This window comes from Dermacentor albipictus, chromosome 7 (assembly GCF_038994185.2).
Source record: "Dermacentor albipictus isolate Rhodes 1998 colony chromosome 7, USDA_Dalb.pri_finalv2, whole genome shotgun sequence".
NCBI lineage: Eukaryota > Metazoa > Arthropoda > Arachnida > Ixodida > Ixodidae > Dermacentor > Dermacentor albipictus.
In genome coordinates this window covers 58,970,851-58,997,688 of record NC_091827.1, presented here as the reverse complement: position 1 = coordinate 58,997,688, position 26,838 = coordinate 58,970,851, and the positions used below count along the sequence as shown (strand labels likewise).

Genomic DNA, 26,838 nt, shown 5'->3' with positions numbered 1-26,838 from the left:
GACGTCATAGATGAGTTTCGCAAACAAACTTCGGCCTCTAAATGTTAAATAAAGGTGGAGGTAGGTCTACGCCTTTGGACATTTTCTCAAGTCACCTTTATTAAAGTGCAGCCAGCGTGGTTGGGGTTGAATTTCTTACCTGGCGCCGCAGAGCATCAAATGCACCGAGAAACTGATGAGGACGATAACTAATTATTCAATTTCTGCCGACAAAAAAAAAATACTTTTATTTGATTATGCACTGGATATACCAACTTACTGATTGATCAATATTATGTCCTAAAAAAGCGTATGCCTAGAAAAGTGAGAAAGGCTGTAGTTATTGTGCCCTGTGTAAAGTTCAGTATTTTTTGTTGTATAACGCTGAAACTATTTTCAGTATTCGAAGTTTTTTTTTTTTGCATCGAATTCTTTAATATGTGACTATAGAGATGTGAAATGAAGCCTCTGGAATGAGCTTCTTTTTTGCATGACCACTTGCGTGGAGACGTGTGATTCGGCATCGAACTCGTCAGTACCTAAAATAAACAGTGACGGGCACTCGACAAGGAACGTTGTTGCCCGAAGCTGCCTACACCATTGTATCGAATCATGTATAACCACTATAGCGACAATCACATGAACGACTCAGTAAAAAAAAGAAAAAACAGAGAGAGAGTGAGAGGGCTGTTTTTTTTTTTACCTTTCGGTACAGGAAAATATCTTTGTGCAACATATCCAAACGAAATGTTGGAAAGACCTCAAAAACGTAGGGCAATTCTCATAAAAAAATAATGGTGTCACGAGAATAGCAATGGTAACGAAACCAGCACCAATACCAATAGATTCCTACTAGTGTACGTGCAGATTTTCATCGCATCCTCTGAGGGACATACCTTTGTCTTTGTTTAGGGCCTTTAACTGTTACCATATTAACATGTAATTGTTAACGAAGGAAAGGAAGCGGGGAGTGTGCGTTTATTAAGATATATTTTAAGTGGGGGCTTCAAGAAAGGTTATTTGTACCGTAAACGCTGCGATCTTTACGCATAACAACAAAATGCATAGTGAATTCAGCAACACGTGAGCATATGTGTTCATTTTCCTAGTCGTCCGCTCGATTCTCCCCAACTTATCTCTACACATGCCAACGTTTGGATGCACGAAAGAAGTATCATGCCAGTTAAAAGCGTTAGGTCACATTGCAGTACGGACGCGTCTGACAGGTAACATAAAGGTAAACAGGTGACAGGTAAACATAACGTGTTACAAATATCGACATCAACAACGAACTGTGCGAGGGCATTAAGGAGGCACTGCGAGGACTGCTTTCTGGATTCAAGGACTGCTTCGCTCGATTGTCTAAGGCCAGTCAGACTTCAGTCATGCAGCTCAGGATAATTACTTACGACGATGCTCGTCCTATTCTCCAGGGGCCATATGGTGTTTCGCAGATCGAAGGCGAAGCAATTGGACTACATGCCAAGAAGATGATTGACGATGGCGTCATTAAACTTTCGAACAGGTCGCCACCGGTTGTCCTTGTAAAGCGGAAGGAGGGAACTCTCCGCATCTGCGTTGATTACAGAACACTGAACAACGTCACAAGGAAAGACGTGTATTCGTTACCGCACATAGATACCTCTCTCGACCGGCTACGGCGAGCCAAGTATTTTTCCTCCTTTGACTTGAAAAGTGGGTACTGGTAGATTGAGGTAGACGAGCGCGACCGGGAGCAAACAGCCTTTGTCACCGCATATGGACTTTACGAGTTCCGAGTACTGTCGTTGGGGTTGCACACTGCTCTGGCAACTTTCAAACGGAGGATGGACACTGCGCTAGCTGAGCTAACATGGCAAACCTATCTCGTCTACCTTGTTGACGTGGTCGTATTTTCAGACAGCTTCTCCGGACATCTTAAGTGACTGCGCCAAGTGCTCAAGGCAGTCCGATCGGCCAACCTCACCTTAAAGCCTCAGAAATTTCACTTCGGTTATAAAGAACTGAAGTTCGTTGGACGTGTGAGTGCGGAAGGCGTCCGTCTCGATCCCGAGAAAATATTCGCTGTAGCTGCTTTCCTGACTCCTACCGACAAGAAAAGCGTTCGACGTTTCCTGCGACTGTGCGCACACTACCGGCGCTTTATACGCATTTTTTTCTAAAATTGCCGAACTACGTAATCGTCTCACTAGAGACGGCACGCTGTCCATCTGGAGCGCCGAACAGGAAGCAGCTTTCACTGAAGTTTGACACCACCTGGCATCGCCCCCTATTCTTGGGCATTTCGGCGAGGAAGCCGAAACAAAATTCATACCGACGCCAGTAGCGTCGTTCTGGGTGCGGTGCTTCTTCTCGTCCTGCTGTCGGTTCGAACGGATCACAAGCCTTTGACGTTCGCTTTTCGCGGTAATCCCAACACTAATACCGCGTTCAAGATACAGCACCTCAGTTTCTTCTCCGAGTTCACCGTGGACATACGACATATTGAAGGCCCAGTCAACGCAGGGGCAGATGTCTTCTGTCGTATTGACGCAATATCCACGGCCACACTTGTAACTGAAGAAATTACCACGGTGCAGCTTTCAGATGTCATGCTCAGAGACCTGCGGTATTCTGCTACGTCATTAATCCTCTCCGACATGCTCCATGTCTTTTCTTCAAGCACTATCACTTGTGACGTGTCAATGAGTCGAACACGCCGATTCGTTTCTCTCCGACTCCATCATTCAAGTATCTGACAAGCTACACGGCGCAAGTCATCCCGGAGTTAGTTCCACTGAGCGTCTACTTCCCGCTTTGTGTGGCTGAGTGTGAATTCTGCCGTGTAACGCTGGCCTCGCGAATGCCTTCACTCTAAACCCTCCAAGACGACACGACATGCTAAGTCACCCATTCACTCCATTCATCCACCTGACACCCGGTCCGGTCAGATTCACAGCGACATCTTTGGCCCGCTTCCACCATCCCGAGGTGCTTGCTACATGCTAACTTCTGTGGACCATTATACACCCTGACCTGAACCATTTCCTCTCACTGACATATCGGCTCTTACAGTGGCTTCCGCGATTGTCAGTGGCTGGATCTCGCGCTTCGTATGCCCTAGCATTGTTACGAACGATCGCGGCCGACAGTTTCGATGTGATCTCTTCCGCGAACTCACGTGCCTGCTTGACGTCCGCCATATCCTTACAGCCGCGTATCACCCATAGGCAACTGGAATGGCTGAACGCCTTATTAGATCTCGCCGTTGAGTGCGGGTGTAGGCCGACATTGATGAGGATAATGAGAAGTGAAGGTTTATTTACATTATTTCCAGTAATAATACAAAGTAATGAGCAGTCGTAAAGTCATCTACTGCCGGCAGAAAATCGTACGCTGCGGCCCGTGGCAAGAAGAGGGAAAGAACTCTTCTCCCTGCCTCTCGCTTTTAACCCCCTTCGGTCTCTCGGGGTCACGTCATTTTCAGCCAATCGTTGAGCCAGCTCAGGTGTCGTCAGTTTCTTCCGATGGTAGGCGCGCGTGCAAGTGCCGTCACATTCGGCCAATGGGGCTCCATTGTCGCCTCTGGCGTCGCCTTCGCGCCTGGACGTGCTCAGCTGGAAGAGGCGGGGGGTTGTTCTCGAACGACATTCCAGGGCCGCAAAACAGCTTTGCTCGAGACCAAGACCAACTACCTGTAACCGTGCCAGCCTCCCGTTGCACTTTCGGGAAGAGTCAAGCAGAAGGGACAATAGCTCGACGTGCAGCGCATGAGGTGGGGGTCGCCACCCGGTCTGACGGGTCCGGTAACGTAGTAGATGCCCCCAGTGCACCATAATTGGAAGGTGACGGCGATTTGATGTGGTCGGGGAACTTGACTGATGCCAAGAAAAGGGTCCGTATCCAACAGCCTTCATCATGGAGTTAGAATTCCTAACGGAACATGTGTGTTGGTCATTTTCACCCCAAGCTGGAAAACCGCTAATGAGCTATGCCTCAAACCATTCCAGGCTTGTGAAGAATGGGATAGTCATTTCGTGTTTCCGGTCAACGTTGTTGAAGTCATGTCACCACACTGTAAACATTGCAATTTTTGAGCAAGTTGATAGGTTCAGAAAGGCTGGCTACCCGCTCGATGTGATGCTGGCGTCATGCGTTACACTAATAAAAAAGCTTAAACAGTATAAAGAACAATGCACAGAGAATCAAAGGCAGAAAGATATAGCTTCCAATTTTTCAGTGATTCCGTATATGCACGACCTTTCACACAGACTTAAAAGGGTGGCTGGTAGTTACGAAATAAAAGTGGTATTTTCGGCAAAAAGCAAAATAGGTAGTGTGTGTTCTAAGGTTAAAAATGAGTTCGAAAGTAAGGATGATGTAAAGAAAGAACGCAGTGTTAAACATCCGCGCAAGAACCAATTTGTTTATTGCGCGAAGAACGTTGTTTATCAGATTCCTATGACGTGTAGTCATGTGTACGTAGGGCAGACTGCGAGATGCAATAACACGAGGTTAAGGGAGCACTTGTCTAGTCTGAAAGGTCGCCCTAGTACGCATTTGGCAATGCACTGCCAAGAACACGATTGCTCACCTTGTCTTAGTAGCACCGTTATTTTGTATACGCAGAGGAATCAAACCGCGAGAAAAATTGTGGAAGCACACTGGATTCAAAAACCAAAGAAAGAATGCATCAGCCATCCTTCTGTTTAATTGTTGGATACAAAAAAATTCGCTTCTCTCATCACATCTTTATCGCATTTTATTGTAAGTGGTTGTTTCATGCGCCTCACTGTTTTTATGTTGACCGGGTGGCTTTGGTCACGTCTTCATACCACAAGTCTCGTTATATGTGCTATAGACGTGCTCTGTTGACTTGATCGTGCATACCTGGGGGTATTTAAGCAGGTGGTTCTTCAAAAATAAAACCGGCTGTTAGAAAGCGCTCATCTTTGTGTTGCTCCTATTCTTCGTCCCTGTTTGCGCACAAAAAGTTGTAAGATGAGTTGCGTATTACGTTCAAGGGTGATAAAATCGTCACCGCGCGCCGTATGCCGGATGTGCGAGTGAAATCGTGCGAGTGGTGAGCCGCCGAACGCGGCTCAATCTCGCTTGTGTGAGGAACGCGGGCCGGAAGTGCGTCATCTCGCGTCGCAAGCAAGGCAGGGGCTCAGGCGAGCTTGGGAGGAAGGGGGCAGCAGGGCTTCTTCTGTGGTGGCTGTGGCGCCGCATCTTGAAAGCTGTCTGCGAAGTGGCCAAAGTGCGCGCCCTCGCGACCCTCGTCTTCAAAGGGATCTGCGATGTTAGCAGAGTGCGCGTAGTGCCGGTAGTTTCGTATGCGCTGTGCTTTCAACGTTTCGTTCGCGTTCGAGCGAGAGATGCGCGAAGGTCAATTCGATCTCTGCGCTGCCGCGAATTCTCTCTCCAACATATTTACAGGGAGCTTCCACGCCCACCGAACGAGATCTGTTCACGTTTTCCTGTGGGGGTGACACCGTGCTTGTTAATTCAGTTAGAATACGTTGGCGGGCTAGTTGGTTGAATCAAGGTTAGAACGAGGACCTAGAAAGAAGCAAACACACAGAGGTAGCACTGTCTAAATATTATATCATTGTTAATTTAGTTAGTAAGGAATGTTTACAAGTTTATAAAGGTGGATAAATCTATGCTGTTTACTTCGTAGAGCTATCTACTAATTTGTTATCGCAATCAATGGTTCGCCTTTCGGGCGAAACTGCTACTTTCTATTATTTTTTTACTTCTCTCTGACGCATGTGCTGCCGCAGTAGCCACATAAAAAAAAGAACACTAGTTGCCTTTGAACATCGCAGACCGGTCAATCAACTGTAGAGTAAATCTCAGGAAAATGTTATGACCCCTTTCAAACTACGTTATCCAAAATGTCGCCGGGTGTTTTCCACTGCAGTAGGGTCGTTTTATTCTTTCGCACGGCTATATATAAGTGTTTTTCAGCTAAACACACACGTCAGGGTGCCTTATCGTAGCAAAGCAATGTCTTCCGAGAGATGCCTTGTAGTTCTTGTGCTCTCAGCCGTAATCTCAGGAGTGCGGTTAAGTGATTCCACTGAAGGCTTCACTGAAACCACTACCCCATCGGAACCGGACTACGCTATCGATGAGGTAAATATCCTAGGACATGCGCTTGCTCTTTGGAAATTCCATAGGCTTGACTGCATTGTGCAGATTAGAAAAATTCTCATTACATTTATCACATGGCACATGCAGTTTAAGACAAGAGTACCTCACGCGATGAGCGAATGCAATAAATACAAGAAAATACAGATGGTCTTGCATAATATCCGGCTCATATGGTTATTTGTTCATGGATGGATAATATAATCTAAGACGTACAAGCAGAAAAAGCGAATAAGTACACACTGCTGTAGTGTTAACACCAACACCTGTATGTTTTTTATTAATCTTGCGAGATCATTGTATTGACTACGCTAACTTGAAGTTGGAAGCGCTGGGAAGGCCGTACTTGATGTTATCCAACAGCTGCCTGCATAAATATTTCCTTATTAACTTTTCCTAATCATATGATAAATTTTCCTCGTTTGATTGATTGATTGATTGATTGATTGATTGATTGATTGATTGATTGATTGATTGATTGATTGATTGATTGATTGATTGATTGATTGATTGATTGATTGATTGATTGATTGACCTCACGATTGCTTAAATAGGGGGGCGTTTATCATTCCAGTGCTTCTAGGCATGTCTTCAGTGTAACACTCTTCATGGGTGCATGCACATGCAATCGTAAGTGGCGTTGTTTCGCCCCAGGAAAGTTCACATTAGTAAGCTTAGGAAATGATCACACCAACCTTACCCTTCATAGCTCTGCCACATTTCTCCATGACGCATATGTTGGAATTAGCCAAGTTGCTTGTCCGAAATGTTTAGGCAGCCTTTATTACGCCAGCACGCTCTCAACTTCAAGAAGGACGCTATTCACTTGGCTCAGCGGCCACTTCCAACAAGAACACAAAATTCACTAAGGTAAAATGCTGCGCATAGCTTGCATTTTTGGCGGGAAGTAGTGCGTTGCACTGGGGTGCATGTACATGCTTATGTGTAGCGATAGTGCCTATACTCGTGGACAGCTTTCTGTCGCTATGAAGGAAAAGTTACGGGAGCAGAGCTTCTGCACATGTATTACCGCGCCAAGTAGCCCGCCAAAGTTTGACAATGCCTTTAGCTTCTTGGAAGAGACGTTTATTCGGTGCAGCTTTCACGTGCGACGGTTTCGCGTTTACCTAGCCAAGGAAGGGAAAAATCGCAAAATAAGTAAGCCTTTACATTCAATGGTGTGTTTTGTCTTATTTAACTATTCCTGATAAGGTGTTTAGGTTGTCTCTTCTTCATCTTATACTTACGTGGGGGAAAATGCAGGAGTCTCTTCAGGAGCGATTCAGAAGCGCCTTTGCCTCCGTAGCTTTCCTTCATAGCCACAGAAAGTTGTCCGCGAGTATAGTAGTCGATGCTGACGATTACACGCGAATATTAATACCATTTTGTGAACCCAATTTTACATTTAGAAGCAATGTACATTCTCAGTTCGTAGGAACTTTTCTGTAATGCACGCAGAGACCAGCGATAGGAAACAACTATTACCAAGAAGAATACTAAGTGCTAAGTCCTCGTGCCTCTAAAGTTGGCAGAAAAAGCGAAAGTACCGAGAACAATTGTATACAAGACGCTCACGCAAGCCCTGACATACTACGAACACTGGTTGGTACAAAACATATGCAGCTCTAAAATTCATAATAAAATCTACGTGAAGGCACGCTCTCGTTCACCGGTTAATTAAATGCTTTGCAACTGTTAAGCAATGCACACGCCTTTCAGAATAAGGATTACGTGCTTGTCTGACAAGACGAAGAAAAACCCACCATTAAGCCATCTCTTCGATCGCACAACCTTGCTACGCCATTGCCTCTGGAATCGGCCCCCTTGACCATTGATATATATATATATATATATATATATATATATATATATATATATATATATATATATATATACCGGGTGTTTCAGCTAACTCGGGCCAAGTATTAAAATATGAAACATAGACGCTACCCGTGCAAAATTCTCGCATTATTGTTCTGAGCCATATGGAGCACATCCTGATCTTTACTTCAACATGCCAAGCTGGTTAAGTGAAACAGTTTGCTTAATTAACTTTTTACGCCTTAACTCTAGCCAAAGATATTCAACACAAAAGTTGTAGCACTTAATACGAAACATCGGACTAGTTCATGCACCTAAGATTACTGCGCTGTTTTATATTTCTTCCAGTGTTTCCTTAAAATGCGCAAAATTTAAGAAACACCACGTGACGGCCGATTGACGTGCCGCGCTTTTAATGCCCTCAAATGTAAGTAGAACAAATTGGCAAAGGCTGCTCCGCTCACAAAGATTGATTGAAGATCGATTTATTTGACCGAACAAAACAAAATTAGTTATTTCTCATTCGACGCCTTATTACCATTAGTCCTCGGCTAGATAGCGGACCCCACCTTCTTCGCTGGCGCGCGCGAGAGTGACCTGCGTTCGCCGGCTCACTGTCGCCCACTTTCGCTGGCTCATGCAGCATACGGTGCGCGGCGGCGATTTTATCGCCCTCGGACTTTATAGGGAACCTCACAGCGACGGCGACGGCAGAAATGCGCCTGCAGTGTCGATATTATAATTCTGTCGCAAAAAAGAACGACGTTAGCCAGCGTGATCATTGGATCCCACCTATTATTAGTGTTGATGCGTTCATACAGGTTAATCCACTCTTCGACGTCACTGCCGTCCAAACCGAGCAACAGACCAGGGTTGCGAGCGTGGGCTAGCTTAACGACTGGAACAGTCTGACGAGTCGCAGCCGACGATGACGGAGCCTCGTTTCCGGGGGCATGGTAGCGAGCTCGATGTAGCAAGCGCTGCGGAGCTCCGTGTCGAGGAGGGGGATCGCAATCCTCCACCATAATGTGATGTGCGGCAAGACACGGACAGAAGAGGCCATTTCCACTGCATTTAATAGAGTAGCGCAGCCAGAGACCAAGATGATAGCCAGCTCGTGCCAAGCCCAGATTCCCGTGTTCGCCTTCCTATATATATATATATATATATATATATATATATATATATATATATATATATCAACAATATCTCAACAAGTTTCGATTTGGAGATGACATTGTCCTGTTGAAAATGATTAGCAAAACGAGAACAATTTAAGAGCGGGCTCCCGCTTTTACTGTGTTCTTGTTTTGCTCATCGTCTTGAATTTCCTCCTCACGCCTTCCCAGGGCGTTTTCCCTGGTGTGTCCTGTTCAGCAAAATTGAGGAAGACTTAGAACAGATGTTTGAGGACATTAACCGACAAAATATAGGAGCAGGGTAGAAAATGATTGAGCAGAAAACAAAGGAAATGTTTAATAGAGTTTCAAGGAAACAATACTTCATAATTGCAGTCATCCTCTAGAGTCCGTGGAGGAACACATTTATCTAGTTCAATTACTCTCAGGAGTCCAGGCCATGGGACGGAAATTTACAGAAGCATAAAAATGGGCTGGGCGGCATGCGGAAGGGATTACTAAATCCTGACGGGAAGCTTACCACTGCGTTGAAAAGAAAAGTGAACAATCATCTTATTCTACCAGTGCTATCATATGAGGAACAAACTTCGAAGTGGACAAAGTTCGAGAAGTTAAGCACCGCCTAAAGAGTGACGGAACAAAATGCGTTAGGTGTACTGTTCATAGACAATTAGGGAGTGCTGTGGATTGTTGTATCCGAGATCTACTGTGAACGGGTGTATGAACGGGTGCTGTGAACGGGTGTGTGTGTACGGGTGAATAGTGCTGTGAACGGGTGTATCCGATATTCTACTCGTAGTAGATAGACATTAAGCGAAACGACTGGAGTACGGCAGCGCATGTAACACGTAGGGCAGATAGCTTATGTACCGTTACAATGACTGTATGGGTGCCAAGGAAAGGAAAGCACACTCGAAGATGGCAGAAAACTGGGTGGAGTGATGAAATCAGGAAATTGACAGGTGGAAGGTAAAATCAGCTAGTACAAGGATGGGGTAATGGAAGGTCGCTGGGAAAGGTCTTCGTCCTGCAGCGGATATAATAATAGGCTAATCATAATGATGGGGATGGTATTTTCATAACGAAAGCATAACATGCTGCATTTGTTTTATTTCAGTTCTTCAATACGACTGAGGAAATTTGGGTTTTTAACACTACTCAGCCGAATGCACAGAGATGCCGAAAGGACCTTAAACTAAATATGACTTCAAACACCACTTTCTTTAAGAGGTCCTATAAAGACAATGAAGAAGAGTAAGTGTTTGAGTTTCTTATGCATGTTTTTAATAAGACATGAAATGACCAATTTAATTTCTCTTGAACAGGAAAACAGACGTACTCCAAGGAGTATTTGACTATTATTATGGCACACAGAAAGAAGTCTATGACAAAATGAATGTCTCTGGCGGTAGGTAGCAGCCTCATGCTTTTTACTGCCGAGAGATCTTTTGAAATTATTTAATGAAGGTTCTATTATCAGAAGAAAATAAGCCCATTTATTTTTGTTATGAGTCCTCCTCCACTATAGATCTGTTCAGTATTCATAAAGGAAATGGTGTCATTTGATTACGAGGCACAAACCGAGCTCTCCCCACATATGGTCATTTGCTTATTTCGTAATGCTACTGTGGGTCTAAGCAAAGTAAGTCATCGTTTCCAATGGTAGGACTCTCGAATAATCTCATTCATTCCGGACCCTGCTAATTGTCTAACGCTAAGCGGCGCGAGATAACGGAGCGTACTTATCGCCAAATTGCGGCACAAATTTTTTTATACAAAAGTCACCCGCAGAGCATTCAAAGTGATAATGCCAAATTGTAATTTTTGTGAAGCAGCTATTGCATAGTGTGCAGATAAAATAGCATGTGTACTTTCGAGCTGGATGGTAAATTTGCATGCAAACCCATTTTAGAGAAAAATAAGGGGGTAAGAACACATGTGAATGTTGCCAACTACTTTTAAGCATTGTGAAGCACTGACTTTGCCTAGTCAGAGCCAAGCTCAAACTCGAGGAAGTCCAACGTAGCAGTTTGTCAACGATAAACCTCCCCCTCCCCTTTCCCCCAAGTGCCCTCTCACTGACTGCTACTGGCTCGGCGCCGTCTTACTCCGCTCGCCCGTGCGCATGCACGACATAAGTCGTCGTGGTCCGGTTGCGCTAGTCGCGACATGTCGCGCGTAGGCCTCTGCTTGCAGGCAAAACAATGGGCCGTCGAAAGAATCAAGTAGAAGATGATCGTAAGAGTGCAAATGCTCTGCAGAGACTACAGAGCTATGCGACGCGTACCGAATTGGCGAAACAGGAGGCGAGGCGACGGGCTCACTAAATGGGCGCCTGCCATGGAACAGGAGTAAAGTGGGAAGCGATGCGCTTCTGAAGAACACCGGCACGCCATACGAACGACCACCCAACAGGCGGCCCAGAGCAAGCTGGCGCCAATTGGAGGTCCTGTAATTGCGGGAGGCGGACGTGTAGGCGACGAATTGGGCGCGGCATGCAACATCCGCGAGAACCTTCCGTTGCGATCATACGTCATCAGGGTGTCGTGGCCCATTCATGTGATGGTTATCGAGCAAGCGTTTCCTAGGGAGGATACGTGAGTTCGATCGGGCTTTGCGACATGTGCAGGGTAGAAATGCTTCGCGTTCATTGAGATAATCATCCAGGATAGTTTCTGTCATATATTTCATACGACCCCCAAGCCCTATGCGGCTTTTCCCTTGACCCTAGGTTTGACCACACTCGCTAATTTCTGGTTACAACACTTTTTGAACCAGCAGGAACAGTCTTTCAAAATAATAATCTGTCAATAATAGTCTGTCAAAATAAAATTACCGTCTGCTGTATATATTTCAAAATAACGTTGTACAAGCATCGAAACTTCTTGCAAATTAGGTCCCAAATACGTTTGTCAAGCAGTGTTTTATGGCTATAATTGGCCAATTTCAGAACCTGTGTTAGGCTTTGATTCCACCAGAAAATGGACTTGAATATGACAAGCTCAAATACCTTCTCAGATACTGTTTTGGAAATGAACCCGCACCTATACAAAGAAAATTATTTATGAGTATGGTAACAAGAAGCAGGCACAATATGTTTGTATTATTTGTTTATTTTGAAGGTTGCGGTGCCTTGCAGTGCCTTAACGAAGAGACGGCGCAAGTGGGATTCTTAACTCATAGGACTGTGGCCAATTTTTAGCACAGGTTTACCTAGCAATGTTTTTTTTTTCTTCACTCACGTTCTTGAAGCAGTAGCGCTCGAAGTGCCGCAAATATACCATTTTGAGTTGGATTAACGTATACCTATTTCTAATTTTTTCCGTGGCCTTCTTCTGCCGTTAGTTCACCTATTTTGGCCACGAACGACACAGTTCATTGCCTTTCTCATTAGGTTGAAGATCTCCATGTTTTTCATTTCTCTATGGATTAGGCAGCAATTGAGCATAATGCTTCACAAGTATCGATGGCTCCATCCTTGTCTCCATGTTAACAGCAGCAATTACTCGGCTTCATAAGAATGGCACAAGAACCACAGCTTTTTTCTTAAAGTCGATGCCAGCTCTTTGATAACCCAACTCTAAGCGGACTGGTAGGTTGTGCGTTTCAGCCTGCTTGCAAGCTTATGAAGAAGCTTTCCCTAAAAACGTCTATCTAAATGAATAGTAATGAAGAAATCGTGTTGCTTGGTGTCGAATGCATCGAGTATGCTTTGCTTTGCTGAAAACCAAAGAAACTGTTTCATTGAGCAGATCTTAGGGATCAAACGTCGAGTTCACAACTATTTCGTTCGTGTTCTTTACCATTGGGCTGTATGAGCCACTGCTTAAGGGGGTGTAAGCAATTCATTGTCTTATATGGCGGATAAATTTCTTGCTGGGCAGGCATATGCAAGCTTGTGCATTTAAAAACTGCTTTAGCGCCGTTCTCAGCTTCCTCCTCTAGCATTGCACTGAACCATTCTAATAACATTGTGCTGGGCTGCATTTTGCCACCAAGTTCCTAGTGGGTACATTAAAGTGCTCTAAAATGTTCGTGTTCTTACTGCCGTCAGCAGTAAAACATGTATTTTAGTATAAAGTTAGTTACGCAAGCGTTCCATAGCGCTAACGAAGTAATTTTCAAGCTGCGTACGAATCCAGCAATTTGTGTTGAATGAACTGAACATGCTTCACAGTTGAAGTTTCGAAGCTTTTCTTTTGAGGAACCCGTTTGGATTTCCTTTGTAGCAATTGCTATGATTGGCTGGATGTCTCATTTTCCCTTATTTAATTACTTCTCTCCACCTTACCCGCCGCGGTTGCTCTGTGGCTATGGTGTTGGGCTGCTGAGCACGAGGTCGCGGGATCGAATCCCGGCCACGGCGGCTGCATTTCGATGGGGGCGAAACGCGAAAACACCCGTGTACCTATTTTTAGGTGCACGTTAAAGAACCCCAAGTGGTCGAAATTTGCGGATTCCTCCAGTATGGTGTGCCTCAAATGAGAAATTTGTTTTGGCACGTAAAGCCCCATAATTTATTTTCTTTTATCTCCACCTTGCGTGTTTCTGCAGAACTATTACGTCAAATTCTTCCCTTTGCTTCGAGTTGATGACAAATTCGACTTCGCCCTGCAATGTACTAACCGCCTGGTTAGCTCAGATGGTAGAATGGCTTCCCTGTAAAGGCGGTAGTGCCGGGTTCGACTCCCAGCACAGGGCGAATTTTTCATCAACTGCGAAGCTTTCCTTTCGAGGAACGTGTATAGGTTTCCTATGTGGCAATTGCTACGATTGGGCGGATCTCTCATTTTCTTTTATTTAATTACTTCTCTCCACCTTGCGGGTTTCCGCAGAACTATTACGTCAAAGTGTGAACTGCAACGCCGCTAGTTCCACAACTCACCACATGGGACTTACTACTTCGTGGCAACGGGCAGGGAGCTCCCAAAGAGAACATATTCTGGTAACGTTGGCCTGGGCCGCCCGCTTCGACATGAATTCATGCTTGTTTTTCCACCCTGACAGCAAAAATATTTAGGGATCTCAGCGATCGATTACTCTCATGTTGCCATGAGGGCCAAACCCAGGGTATGTTTCGTCGTTATAATTAAGATCAGCTGTTCGTGTCCACGCTTCCACACCTACATAGCCGGCAACAAGCCGTAAAAGTGGTTTAATTTAAACATAGCAGTTGGCGTCAGAACATTAGCACTGGTGATGCATTGATGACGCGGAACGCTCTAAAAGCCTAATTGGTCACTGCATCATTCATTAAATAGTTCGCTCTAGTGAGGTGCCCGATGGCAATGGCGAACAAACACCAACTAGTCGACTATAAGACGATGCGGTGGGATTGAACATAGGTACCTCCGCATTTATAAATGGCCTTTACAGTGAAACCCTTTTAAATTATACATAGCAGCGATGTTAAAAAGTGCGAGCTCTTCAGGTTGATCGCTGCCGAGAAGCGGCTGACCGTCCTGGCCGCAACGGGAGGAGCCGTTAACCTGCAGGCGGAACAATAGACGTTTTCTTGTAGGGTGTCCTCGCCGTTTTCACGTCTATGCTGGCCATCAGGCCACCGCAGGTCCCTGGTGCAAGCCCCGCTTTCAGGCGCTTGGAGCGTTCGCCACATCGCATAACGACACTTACAGCTTTCAAAATAGTACTGGCAGTTCCACTTGAAAGGCGAAGTACTAGCAATGATAACAACCTTTGCACTCTGCATAAATGCCTCAAACAATACTGTAACCAAGTTTCGAACCCTGCATGGAGGCGACATGTTGGCGCGACGTTGCACGCAAGACAATGCCCGCTGCGCAGAAGGGGCATGTGCTCTCATGGCCAGATGTCTTGGAACGTTGGCGTCATGAGCGCCGCCTGGGGCATTGCAGGCGTCGCACCTCGACGCTGCGTTAGATAACACCGACGAGAAACCATCGGCAATAGGCGGCACGCAGTAAAATATTGCATAACAGAAGCTTAATATTCACTGTTCAGACCAGGTCTAACACGCAGCAGCTCAGCCGGAACACTCGTCCCTGCTGCGCCTACAGTGCCACCAAGGCGATAGAGAGCAGTGCTGCGGTGCATCCCCTTCGCTTAGTTCTTTTTTTTTGCATTCAAAACGGACTAATCTTATTCGGAGACACATTATTTCTGTCGTCCATTGTCTGTTGTTGTGTTAATCACGATGTTAAATAGCCAACATATAATGAATCCATTAACAGCGCGTAGGAACGGAACTGTGATTTCAAAGTATGCGTACAAAATGTAGAAAACAAGGGAAATGACAGTGGACGGAAAGACAACGCTCCTTGGTGGGAGCGAAAACCACATCTTAAACCTAACGTGTGTGAAAGTGTAGAAATTTACCGACGGCGGCGGTTCACCTCATGTTGATTTTTCTTGGGTATCTGTGCGCGCAAACTCACCTCGGCAGTGCTATAGGCATCGCCACTCCTGGATTTGGTTCCGGATATGGCACATGTTTTAGGCCGCAGCCGTCCAGTATTACACCAATTTAAGAGCCGATAACTCGCGAACACACTACACTTGCTATGTGTATTTGAAGGTAATAATAATAATATTTGGGGTTTTACGTGCCAAAACCACTTTCTGATTATGAGGCACGCCGTAGTGGAGGACTCCGGAAATTTTGAACACCTGGGGTTCTTTAACGTGCACCTAAACCTAAGCACACGGGTGTTTTCGCATTTCGCCCCCATCGAAATGCGGCCGCCGTGGCCGGGATTCGATCCCGCAACCTCGTGCTCAGCAGCCCAACACCATAGCCACTGAGTATTTGAAGGTAAAACTAACGATAGAGGCAAATGCTAGACGCACTGTGCAAAGTTTTTATCTCCATCTTTGTGCTCATTCACACTACTGTGTATCAGCTACATTTTAAGTGCTCAACAAAGGTTGACAACTATCGAATAGACGAAGTCTAAAGTGGGGGTGGCTGGTTACAAGACTAAAAGAGCCGCCAGTCCACAAGTTCTCTTTTTTTTTCATCATTTCTACCATATCGTAATTTCCATCCAGAAAGGTACATTACTTGCCTCGCTTACACAAATACCAATAAATGCATACTGTGAAAGGCTACCGCTTAAAGCAGAATAACAAGCATGACAAAAACGAAAGCCCAGTTTTGTTTACTACAATATAAAATACAAAAACACAAATAAATGATACAATAACAAAAAATATGCAGCAGTGCTTGTTGTCAGGAATTTTTAGCAAGGCAATGTAGTCTATTCTTTGGTATGCAGTAGAAAGAAAAGCCAAAGTCAGGGCATTTGGCATTCACGACTTAGTCAAGGGCATTCACGACTTTTACTCGAAAGTCGGGTGGTATGGATAAATTCAAGATGGTTGGTAACCATAGACACAACACGTGACAGCATCATCAAGACGGCTCTTATACTATGTCTGCGCATATATATGACTCTGAGTACTTGAAAGAGACTGCTTAGCATAGTACTAATTATTGAACTTTCAAAAGTATCCGAACAGAGAATAAAATAAACACACATTATCTCACTTTCAAGATGCTTTTAGTCAACACGACATACACACGACTGTGAACTCGCCCAAAAGGATTTTTTTTTTCACTCCGAAAGCGCTATTTCTTCAAATTTCCTTGAAATAGCCTGCTCCTCTTCTATTTGAAGATATCACCGCCAGAGCTCGAAAAATGATCCAGTTTGCATAATTCATTCGCAGAAAAAAAAAACAATCGCAGGCGATCACTGAAAATAAACAGGGCAAGCAAAATGGCGGCGTGCCTGCTGTTTGTATTCCAAAATTGGTACAACAGAAATGTCGGTATTTATGAGCCATGGACTTGTTTAGTTGATGTAGATGACGAAAATTTAGACGGTTCACCACATGCCACACCATATAGTGGATTCGCATTTCTGTATCTGCTGAAGTATATTAAAATCGGGTTCAAAAATTCTTTCAAAAGTATTTAGGTTACAGCGCTAAATACTGCTTCACAGAAACATTCTTCAAATGCCACAAGGCTGCTAATGTATTTCAAGTAGTACATATTCAGTAGCGTATTTAGAATAACTGCAACCCTGCAAGAACACAATGAACTGCGATGTCTTCAATGAAGTGTTCCTTAGTTCCCAATAAATGGCTTCAAGGTGGGAAGAATGATCATGTTTGTTCTTTTTAAATATTTGTTTCACGGTTGTGCCAATTACGTTTGAAGGTGAAACTGAAAGTAGCCAATTCGAGGTGCCTTATTAGTTACCAAAACAAATTGACTTGATTCCTTTGTACTACAGTTTTTATCTTATGTACTCCTCTCCCGTCCTTTATTTTATGAATTTATGCGCCTCTAACCTGTATCGATCTCCTCATAATATCCTGCTAACCTTGATTTGTTCAAACTCTGATAAGTTTTGATATCACTTACAGACTCAAGGAGAGTATACGAGGAAGTATTAGAATATGCCAGCGAGAACTTCACGTGCGGCGTCGTTAGTGTGGCGGCCTACGAAAATGAAGGTAAGCAATGCATCACCTCTTGAAGGAACGACATATAGTGGCACTATAGCAGGGTATGAAATGAGGTGCTTCTAGCTCAACTATATAAATCTTTTATCTTAGTATCGTTAACAAAAGGAAAACTCGTTGTTTATGACCTCCAATGATCGTTACACTCACCATACGTCGGCTAAAACTGCAGTAGGCCTTGTACCTTCATTTAAAGAAGGCGCAATTTTGCACCGGAGGAAAAGCATCGATTGAGATAGCAAATAAGTGGACAGTTATACGACGTAAGAGTAGTAGTTTTCTCGGTCATATAATCATGTAAGCATAGGCATACTAACTAAATTAACAAGCATGGTGTCACACGCGTCCGTGCAAACATGAACATTTCCCACTCGATGACCATGGAAGCTCATTCTTACAACGCTGAAGTGAGGAAGCGCGGCAGCAGCAGTGAGCGAACTGACCTTCGTGCTGCGTCTCGCATCAAAAAGGACTAACCCCCGTATTCAGAAATGCGTCTTAACTTGAAGCCCATGCTTGACTTGATATGAATGTTGTCTTATGCGAACGCGCCGAAGACGCTCATTGCGTTTCTTTTGGTGCGTTGACGACAGGCGTCGTTTAAATCAAGTCAAGCATGGGCTTCGAATGAAGATGCATTTCTGAATACGGGGGTAAGCCGCGAAAACACAATGCCCCGTCGCAGATGGCTTTCAATATTCAGCGGCAGGGAGTAGAGGCCCGCCCCCCCGTCCGCCTTACCCTCCCCTCGGAGCCTTGCGGGTGACGAAAGATGTCGCACTTCCTACTGCTTTTCTCCCTTTTGTGCATGAAATTGAGCTGCTATCGCCAGCTCACAATCGCGCGCTTTCACTCGCACATGCAGCATACCGTGGGCGGGGATGTTTTTTTCGCCCTTGGACTTTACCCGGAACCTTACGGCGAGGCCGACGACAGTGATGTGCTCGAAGTGTCCATATAATTGCTATCGCAATAAAAAATTCTTTTCATGGCAACATATAAACACTTCAATAGACTTCGCAACAAGTCAGTTATGTTTCTTTTCGCGTATAAAGGAAAACTGGAGGCGAAAAAAATTGGATGCGTGCTCATATGGTCCCAGTATTCAAACGATTAAGATATTCTAATAAGATTACACGGCCCAGCTCTCTAATAAATCGAACTCTTAGCTTGGAAATAAAAAATGTAGCTCTACAATGACGTCAAACCGGGACGATGATAATTAGGTTGTTGAGTAGGGCGCGAAGAACATCCTTTGAACTGCACCGCATTTGACAAGAACAATGTCGAACACCGTGAGAGAAAAAAAAATGTTTGGCAATCATCTGGGCTCTTACTAAGTTCGGGCCATATTTGTATGGTCGCCCATTTTACGTCGTCACGGACCACCACGCACTTTGTTGGTTGTCATTACTGAAGAACCCCTCAGGCCGCCTTGCCAGTTAGGCACTTCGCCCGCAGGACTACAATATTCGCGTACTGTACCGTAGCAGCTGCCAGCACTCTGGAGCCAAAGCCTTCTAGCGCTTTCCCTTGCCCGACGACACTGACCGCTGCTCCGTATCCCAGCTTGTCGTTTCTTCTGTCGACCTTGGCACCATCGCTTCCGAACAGCGCAAATACCCCTGGATCGCCTCGCCGGTAGACTTGCCCTCTGATCCATCGGCCCCACCAACAACACGCGCGTTGCGTCGTCAAGCCCGCCATTTCGCCATTCACGACGAGCCGTTCCGCCCAGGCAAGTACACCGCCGATGGCCGCCAGTGGTTACTAGTAGTACCCGCAGTCTGCGTCCTGGAACATGCGCGTCATTCCACTATGATCCACAGTGTGTACACTCGAGAGTATTCAAAATATACCAGCGCATTTGACAGTGGTACTACTCACGCGGGATGTACAGCTGTGTTCAGAAGATCGTACACTCGTGCCCCGATTGTCACTCCCAAACGGCCAGGCGGGTGGGCAAGGCATGCCAAGGCTCGGAACTGTTGAAGAAGGCAAATGATCCTATTCGCACTAAACAGAAACGTTGGACAGTAAAAGCTGAATTCCAATTTCCCTCGGATGGGTCAGTCTGAGGTTGTCGTCTACATGAAGCCGAGGCCAACTAGTGTGTTGCGTTTGCTGAGTTGGCTAAACGTCCTATAATTTAGTGTTAGCGAAATACCCCCAAATCTCTTTTCCTCGCACACAGCTAAGCCACGCCCGGCTAAACGTGGGATTCGCCATACATCTGTGCTCGGATCCGTGGTTTCGCCACACACTGAACGCCTCCTGACTGCAGACGCCCGTTGCAGAAAGTCATGTGAACGCCCCTCGTGCACACACGCGTTGGTGCCACTACTCGCGCGTTCATCGTAGTCTTCTTGCACGGCTCGCTCCAATGCCTCTCATCATGGTAAAAAATTCCAAAGGTAATCGAGATAGAGTTAATTCATGCACTCCACCCCATGATCTTCGGTGGTAGTCGATCGCTCGAACTTTTGTCGAAGTCAAACACACAATTTCTGGTCTTAAGGCCAAGGTAATTATGGTGCGGTCAATTCTTATATATTTAATTAGGACACTCGAAGCTAGGACCTTTCGTGGGAGTCACACCCTTGACCTTTGGTGTTAATTAGGGCGAAGTTAAGTAATGTACAATTAATCAGGGTAGCGTCAATTAAGTAACTCGAACCCACAACCTTCTGCGAGAGAATTTCCCCTTCTTTATTTACAGTTAATAAGTATTGGTCTCATGCCCGCACTCATAGACTGCCAAAAGAATGGCAGTCTCTTTCGCATACACCGAAGGCGGCGAAGGCGAAAGCCTGCGCGCTCGAGACATTAATTAAATTACATAACATTCTCATTCGGACGCGTTGTAACTTATTACTTAAGGTACCACGCGTTCGACTGAGAATATGAGTAGCTTTTGAGTTGCTACTGAGGCAATCCGTGAGTAGATTTTGTTGCGCGGATTCTATCTTTTTCGTTGGGTCTCGGCTTCCCTTCGTATAGGTTGTGCCATCTTGAAGCGACGACGTCATCTTGGCGACGTAGTCTGAGCTGTCAAGGATGTGCGCAGTGTTTCCTTTGTTTGCGGGAAGAATAACAATGTCATTCTTACTGCTGAAGCCCTCGCAACGCTGTCTTGGGAACAGGTATCGTGTCAGTCTTGGTATTTGAGAGCTTGGACAGGACCCCGATGGCGCGTGAACGTGCCTCCTCTTGTAGAGGAGGAGTGACCAGGCATGCCGCTTATTCCTCGGCACACGTTATCATCTCGTAGTTTGGGCGGTAACACACGTTGAAGTTCAAGCCAAGGCTGAGAATACGTTCTTCCGAGTGGTCAAGTTTGTACGAACGCAGGTTGCGAACACCCAGCTACAAGAAGGATCAGGATTCCGACGCAGCAGTGGGGAGAACTTGGCGTCCTGGGATTCGGTCCTAGTTTCGCGAGTCCAGCAAGCGACGCTATTTGCATGTAGTAGCACATCGTGAAAGTCGTTTGGAGGAAAATATCCGAGCCGCTGTTGGGAAAAGAAAATTTCATTTTCCAGTAGCTTAATGGTTCATTTCGTTTGCAAAATCCGGGCTTGTAGCAGACGCTGTTCTGCTTGGGCAGAACAGCGTCAGGCTGAATGTACAAGTAGCGTATGTACAAGGACCAGCAGTCACAGAGACTTTCAGACGAGGCCAGAAGACTTGCAGTGGTTGTTGAATGCCATGTGCCTTTGGAATGGACCCAGTCGGGACTTCAGAGTGACGAACTGACTAATAAGCACAACAACGGGCGCCTCATGCTTCTCTCGAACTGGTGCATAGTCCAAAGTTCGACGAAAACTCGTCAGGCGAGAGTGATACATTGTCAAATAAAGTGGCGCTTGCCTAAGGTTCAAAAAAGAACAAAACATAAAATGACGTTTCGAGACCACTACGGGTCCCTTTCTCACAATGAAGATGAGCGCCAGAGGGGGTGATAACTTATGCGTTAGGTGGTTCACAGTGCGCATGTATATCTCGGGGAGATTACTCTGCGTCCGGTTAATCGCGTTTCTAGTCGTTTGAGTATATAAAGATTCTTACAGTAGTTTCGAAGATAGGCGCTTCTCTGTCGCCATTATGCTCGCAGCATCACAGTCGATGATGTGGTTAGTAGTAAAGTTATGATTCGTCAAGGCACTTGAACTTGCATTCCCCTTCTTGACACTGTTCTGATGCTGTTGACTCCTTCTTTTAAAGTTCCCAGTTTCACCTATGTAGGATGCGTCGCAACTCTTGCACGGAATCTTCTAGATTACCCCTGGCAACCTTGACCTTTCCAAAGGGTCTTTCATGCGCATGAGCTTCGTCTTAGTTTGTTGGCTCGTGTGCGAATTTTACAGCGTATTTGCCAAAAACTTTTGCTAGTGCCTCACTGATCCCTTTTACATAGAGGCCAGCCGCACCTTCCCGATTCACTTCTTCTTGTACCCTTGAGTGGTTAGCAACTGACGACCGCAATTCTTGAGTCCTCAGAAGCTGCGCTGGGTAGCAGTTCTTGGAGAGGTCCTTCCTTACCACGTCGCGGTCTTGCTTGAGCAGTACAGGCTCGGAGCCCATGCGCAACGCGAGAGAGAAGAGCGAAGCGGCGATGGAGCGTCGGAAGCCGACCCACACGGGAAGATACCTGAAGTTCGAATCTGCAATGCAATGTTTTGTGCACGAATGACAGCAACAACCGATCTAATAATTGACGGCGATATGTTATGCTGAAAGCTTGCGACCGTTCACTGGCGAAATTTCATTGCTTAATGTGCACCAGAAAGTTGGAGAAACGTAAACATAACATTGCTCTAAATTAATTAAGATTTCAGAAAATTGAAAGGAGGCTTGTCATTGCATTGCTTTCTGCAGTGTTCAAACTGTTGACAAAGTTGAACTTGAATGGAATCTGGGCAACACATTTATTAAGATATCCAATATAACAGGTTTGCTTTTTAGAAGGCTATACCCCATCAATCACATCCGCTTGATCAATGAGATAACCGATAAAATGTAGTAACATCTCAAATGATGCGTCACAATGCTTTTAACCCCATCAGACAGAATAAGCACAAGGAAACTTATACATGGTGTATCCTGAACATAACTTTGCTCAGTCTCCGTTACGCCTTTGCTACTTTTGTTGGCGCCTTCGGTGTGCTTTCCCTGACTGAAGAATAGTGGGTCTCTTGTGTATTAATGTCTAGTACTCTTTTTGCCATGGTAGTAGTGCTCTCATTGCATGTAGTTAAAATTTACGAGTACCACGTGGTCCTACAAATGTGTTATATGTAGTGCTACCTTAGGACCTAACTAATGCTGCTCGTCAAGGGCAATCAAAATGTCGCAATACCAATGGCTTCATTCCATAAAATGCTAATTTACCAAATGTTTACTTTCTCCTGAGAACCCTTATGGGCGTTTTTATTTAACAGCCTGATGCATTTCGCGTTTTCTTCTTTCACAGAGAAATTTGGCACAGTGTTCTGGAGAGATCTGCGTGTGAGAAAGCGCCCGGATAACACTACAAGTATAGAAGAGAATTGCAAGGAACGGTATGATGAAATTGTAAAGTTGGCTAAGCAAAACTGGACATCTCCATACGACGATAAATGCTAATGAGCATTGCAGAAGAGCCTACTTTCTGTTAGGCTTGCCAGTTCTTGGTTTTATTATTACTATTATAATAAAGCATCCAAAATTCACAGTCCTTTATATCCTATTTTTTTAGGTCAATAGATGTGTGAAATAAAATCCTTGTTTGTTTACTCTTTCATGTAACAATTCATAAAGAAGTACGCTAAAAAGAATCCCTTCGCAGCTGGGGTGCCACCATTACTTAGTTATCCATCAAGAAAGAGGTAACGAACGTTCAAGTGTGCCTAAAGAAAATCCTGTTACAAAACATTTGCGTTGTTAAGGCAAGCGACAAAAGAAAAGAAACAAATATACTATGCTTATTTTATATCATTTGAATATACAAAAGCCGGCCCTCTATAGCCAAACGACGGCTCGATGGGCCTCACCCGGCCGATGCAGATATGAAAGCACATTCAGGAATTATTTACATAATTGCAGATTTAAATACATTAAATGTATAAAAATACCTGTGTCGCAGCTTTCTGGCCATTCAAGAAAACAAATGTAGAGGCACAAAATTCAAAACACCTGGAATTTATTACTCGGATATACGCTTTGCCTTACGGTGTGGATACGACGAAAAAAAATGAACAAGCCTTAACGCTGCCGTGGACAGAGCTGTCAGTCACGTTTATAAGAGCGGCAAAACTCGCTCGCTGAAATGTACTTTACAGCGCTTCTTTCCTTAAAATATTCAGAAAGTACTCCAACAGGCATTTTCTAGTGCAACTTCCACTCATAAACCACTCGTAAGATATTTTCACATGGTTTTGAAAACCGACTGAACGCTTTGGTCTGTAACGTTCGTGGTCCTGGTCGTATTCTACGTTAGAATCTGCAGGTAGGATTGCCCCGCTTGCCACGTTATGTTTTCTTTATTGTGCCACCCGCTGATTCGCTACTTAGCGATCAAAAACCGCGTCGCTGAAAGAATAAACGCCATCGTCTTTCTGGCGCTGCGTGGGTCGTCTGTTCGTTGGGCCGGTCATGCTGACGCCCTCGGCGTCTAGCTGTCGAATACGTAACAGCGGGTGGCAGCGATGGGATAGCGGATGGAGCGTACGTCGGCGGTGGCCTTGGCGTCCGGTTTAGTGAGAGCCCGGCCTACTTGACTTCATTGGGAGCATTAGCGACATTTACTTAGTAGTCGAGGCTCGTTGACTTTGCTAAATATTAGTACGTGTAAGAGTGGCACTTCTTATCAGCAGTCATGAACATCACAACGTTAAAGAAACCCAACCTATTGATGCTAGTTCAAACGATAGATATCCCTGTGCAGACGTCGATGCGCAAACCTGCAATTATTGAAGCAATATCCAAATGTGGAGTGAATGACGACGAAGTCGAGGAATGTTGCAAGACGAGTTCCCAACAGCTGAAAGAAGGAGAAATAGAACTGAAGTTCAAATAAATGCAGCTTCATAGCCTTGAGACAAGTGACAGTTTCGACATGCGCGGGTACATTCAACCTTTCAAGGCTGGTAGTGACATCACCTTGTACCTCGTCAACTTTGAGAGGACGTGTACTAGTGCAGCACTTGGAGAAGAAACCTGGTCGCAACGCCTCTTGAAATCGCTTCCAAACGAAGCCGCGGATGTAATCGCGAGAATGACAAATGAAGATGCGCATGACTGCAGTAAAGTAAAGCTTCAGCAGAGGCGCAGGTACAGCTTGTCTACAGAAGCCTTAAGGAGGAATTTTCGTAGCACGTGGCGTAGTCAAGGGGAGTCATTCTCGGAATTCACCTTTAACTATGAGCTTGTTGGAAGAAAAACTTAAAGGTTCGAACGCATACGACAACAAGCAAGTCTGATTGAAATGTTCGCGCTATAGCAATTCTATGCGTCTATTCCGAGGCAAATGCGCCTGTGGATTAAGGACAAGTCAAACGTGGAGACGTTGCAAACGGCAGCCACTTTGGCTGACGAGTACTGTTCCCGCAGAATGGAAACTTCAGAAATGCAAAAAAAAAACGGCCAGGAGCATTCAAGAAGTTTCATAAAGGAGCGAGAGAAAGTAACGAAGAGAAATCCTACAACGTTCCCACGCAAGTGCATGCGGTCAACTCGAGTGAACCAAAAAGCTCTAGGTTTCAAGAAAAGCAACCATTGGTCTGTTACAAATGCCAACAGCCAGGTCCTATCGCAGTAGGGTGCCGACAAGCGAATGTGTCCGTTAATTTGCTAACTGAAGAGAGCAATTTACTCTTGCCCTACACCTATGACATGACGGTGAACGATGTCAGTTGCAAGCTTTTACGTGACACAGGAGCAACATTTGATATCGTCCACCCGTCGTTTGTTAAGCCCGAAGACTATATGGGTGCGTCAGGAACTAGAGCTCGACACGAAGTGCTTGCCGCTAGCCAAAGTTGAAATGACGGTCGCTTTCGGCACATTTCAAACTGAAGCCGCTGTTCAGACAAGCTGCCTCAAGAAATCCCTTATATTTTTATAATAGATCAATAAGGAACTTGCAAAACTCCGGAATGGAACTCCATGCAAACCCTATATAGGTCGTCCCGAGGTCTCGCACAAGAGCGCAAACAACTAACGCTACTCGTGCTGCCAAAATTCCAGAGCAAAGTCATTCGTCACAAGCTGCCGCAGTGAGCGAAGCCGTTTCAGCCGTTGATAACTCCTCGGTCACTACTCGCCCGAGACAACACGATAAGCCCAGCCAGTGAAAGTTTTCAACTTCTTGCAAAAGTAGACAAAAGCGTTCTCAAAACGGATCAAGCGAACGACGAGTCACTGCAAACGTGCTGGGAAAGGTCAAGACGGAACCAAAAGGGACCAGTATCATTCACTGTAAACGACGGCCTCTTGTACCGAACATTCAAAAACAAGGCCGCTCTTCCGAACAGCTGGTGGTTCCCCAAAGCTACTGTGCTGCATTTCTTGATTTGGTTTATAGCAATAGCTGGGCTGGCCATTTAGGAATAAACAAATATAAGAGCAGACTATTAAACAACTACTACTGGTCGATATGCTTCAAGGAATCTGAGCAATGGGTACGTTCTTGCAACGTTTGCCAAAGGACCGGACGGCAAAACGAAAAACTCAAGGCGCCTTTGGTCCGAGTGCCATTTATTGGCGAACCTTTTCGCAGATTGGTAGTCGACATTGTTGGTCCATTACCAGTAACAGCGGCGGGCATGAAATACTTGATAACACTCATTTGCCCTGGCACGAAGTTCCTGGAAGCAGTGGTGTTACCGGAATTAAGCTCCACACCTGTTGTAAACGCGCTACTCAGCCTCTTTGCCAGAATCGGATTTCCCGGTGAAATCCAATGCGCCCAAGGATCTGTGCTTACAATTGTACTTACCACGACAATCTTGCAGAAGTGTGGCATATTCATTCACCACAGCTCTATCTACCACCCGCAAATCAATTCAGTCAAAGCCTTCACTCAATAACGAAGTGCATTCTGCGTGCGCTGTACTTCGAGAAGGGCACAGACTGGGATGCAGCTGTTCTCGCAATGCTCTTTGTTTGCACTCCGTCACTCACGAAACAACTTTTTACTGTCGAGCGCTTCGCTCCACGCTCACCTTGCTAAAAGAAAAGTGAGAAGACAAATTTGTAGACAAATCCATTG

The 26,838-nt window shown here is 45.2% G+C and overlaps 1 protein-coding gene across 1 annotated transcript; it reads left to right on the top strand.

Moving 5' to 3' along the window:
* The first annotated feature begins 5,951 nt into the window (after window positions 1-5,951).
* Window positions 5,952-23,304, top strand: LOC135912621 (uncharacterized). Its single transcript, XM_070521275.1, has 5 exons — window positions 5,952-6,099; window positions 10,192-10,328; window positions 10,400-10,482; window positions 17,490-17,579; window positions 23,062-23,304. The coding sequence occupies exons 1-5, from the start codon at window positions 5,971-5,973 to the stop codon at window positions 23,211-23,213; spliced, it is 591 nt and encodes a 196-aa protein (XP_070377376.1). The 5' UTR covers window positions 5,952-5,970; the 3' UTR covers window positions 23,214-23,304.
* Window positions 23,305-26,838: the final 3,534 nt, after the last annotated feature.

What these genes read in the sequence shown, in the direction of transcription:
- LOC135912621 (XM_070521275.1), top strand. Translation starts at nt 5,971, where the DNA reads ATGTCTTCCGAGAGATGCCTTGTAGTTCTTGTGCTCTCAGCCGTAATC. An exon ending in CGGACTACGCTATCGATGAG is followed by an intron (nt 6,100 to 10,191) that starts GTAAATATCCTA and finishes GTTTTATTTCAG; the next exon opens with TTCTTCAATACGACTGAGGA. An exon ending in TATAAAGACAATGAAGAAGA is followed by an intron (nt 10,329 to 10,399) that starts GTAAGTGTTTGA and finishes TCTCTTGAACAG; the next exon opens with GAAAACAGACGTACTCCAAG.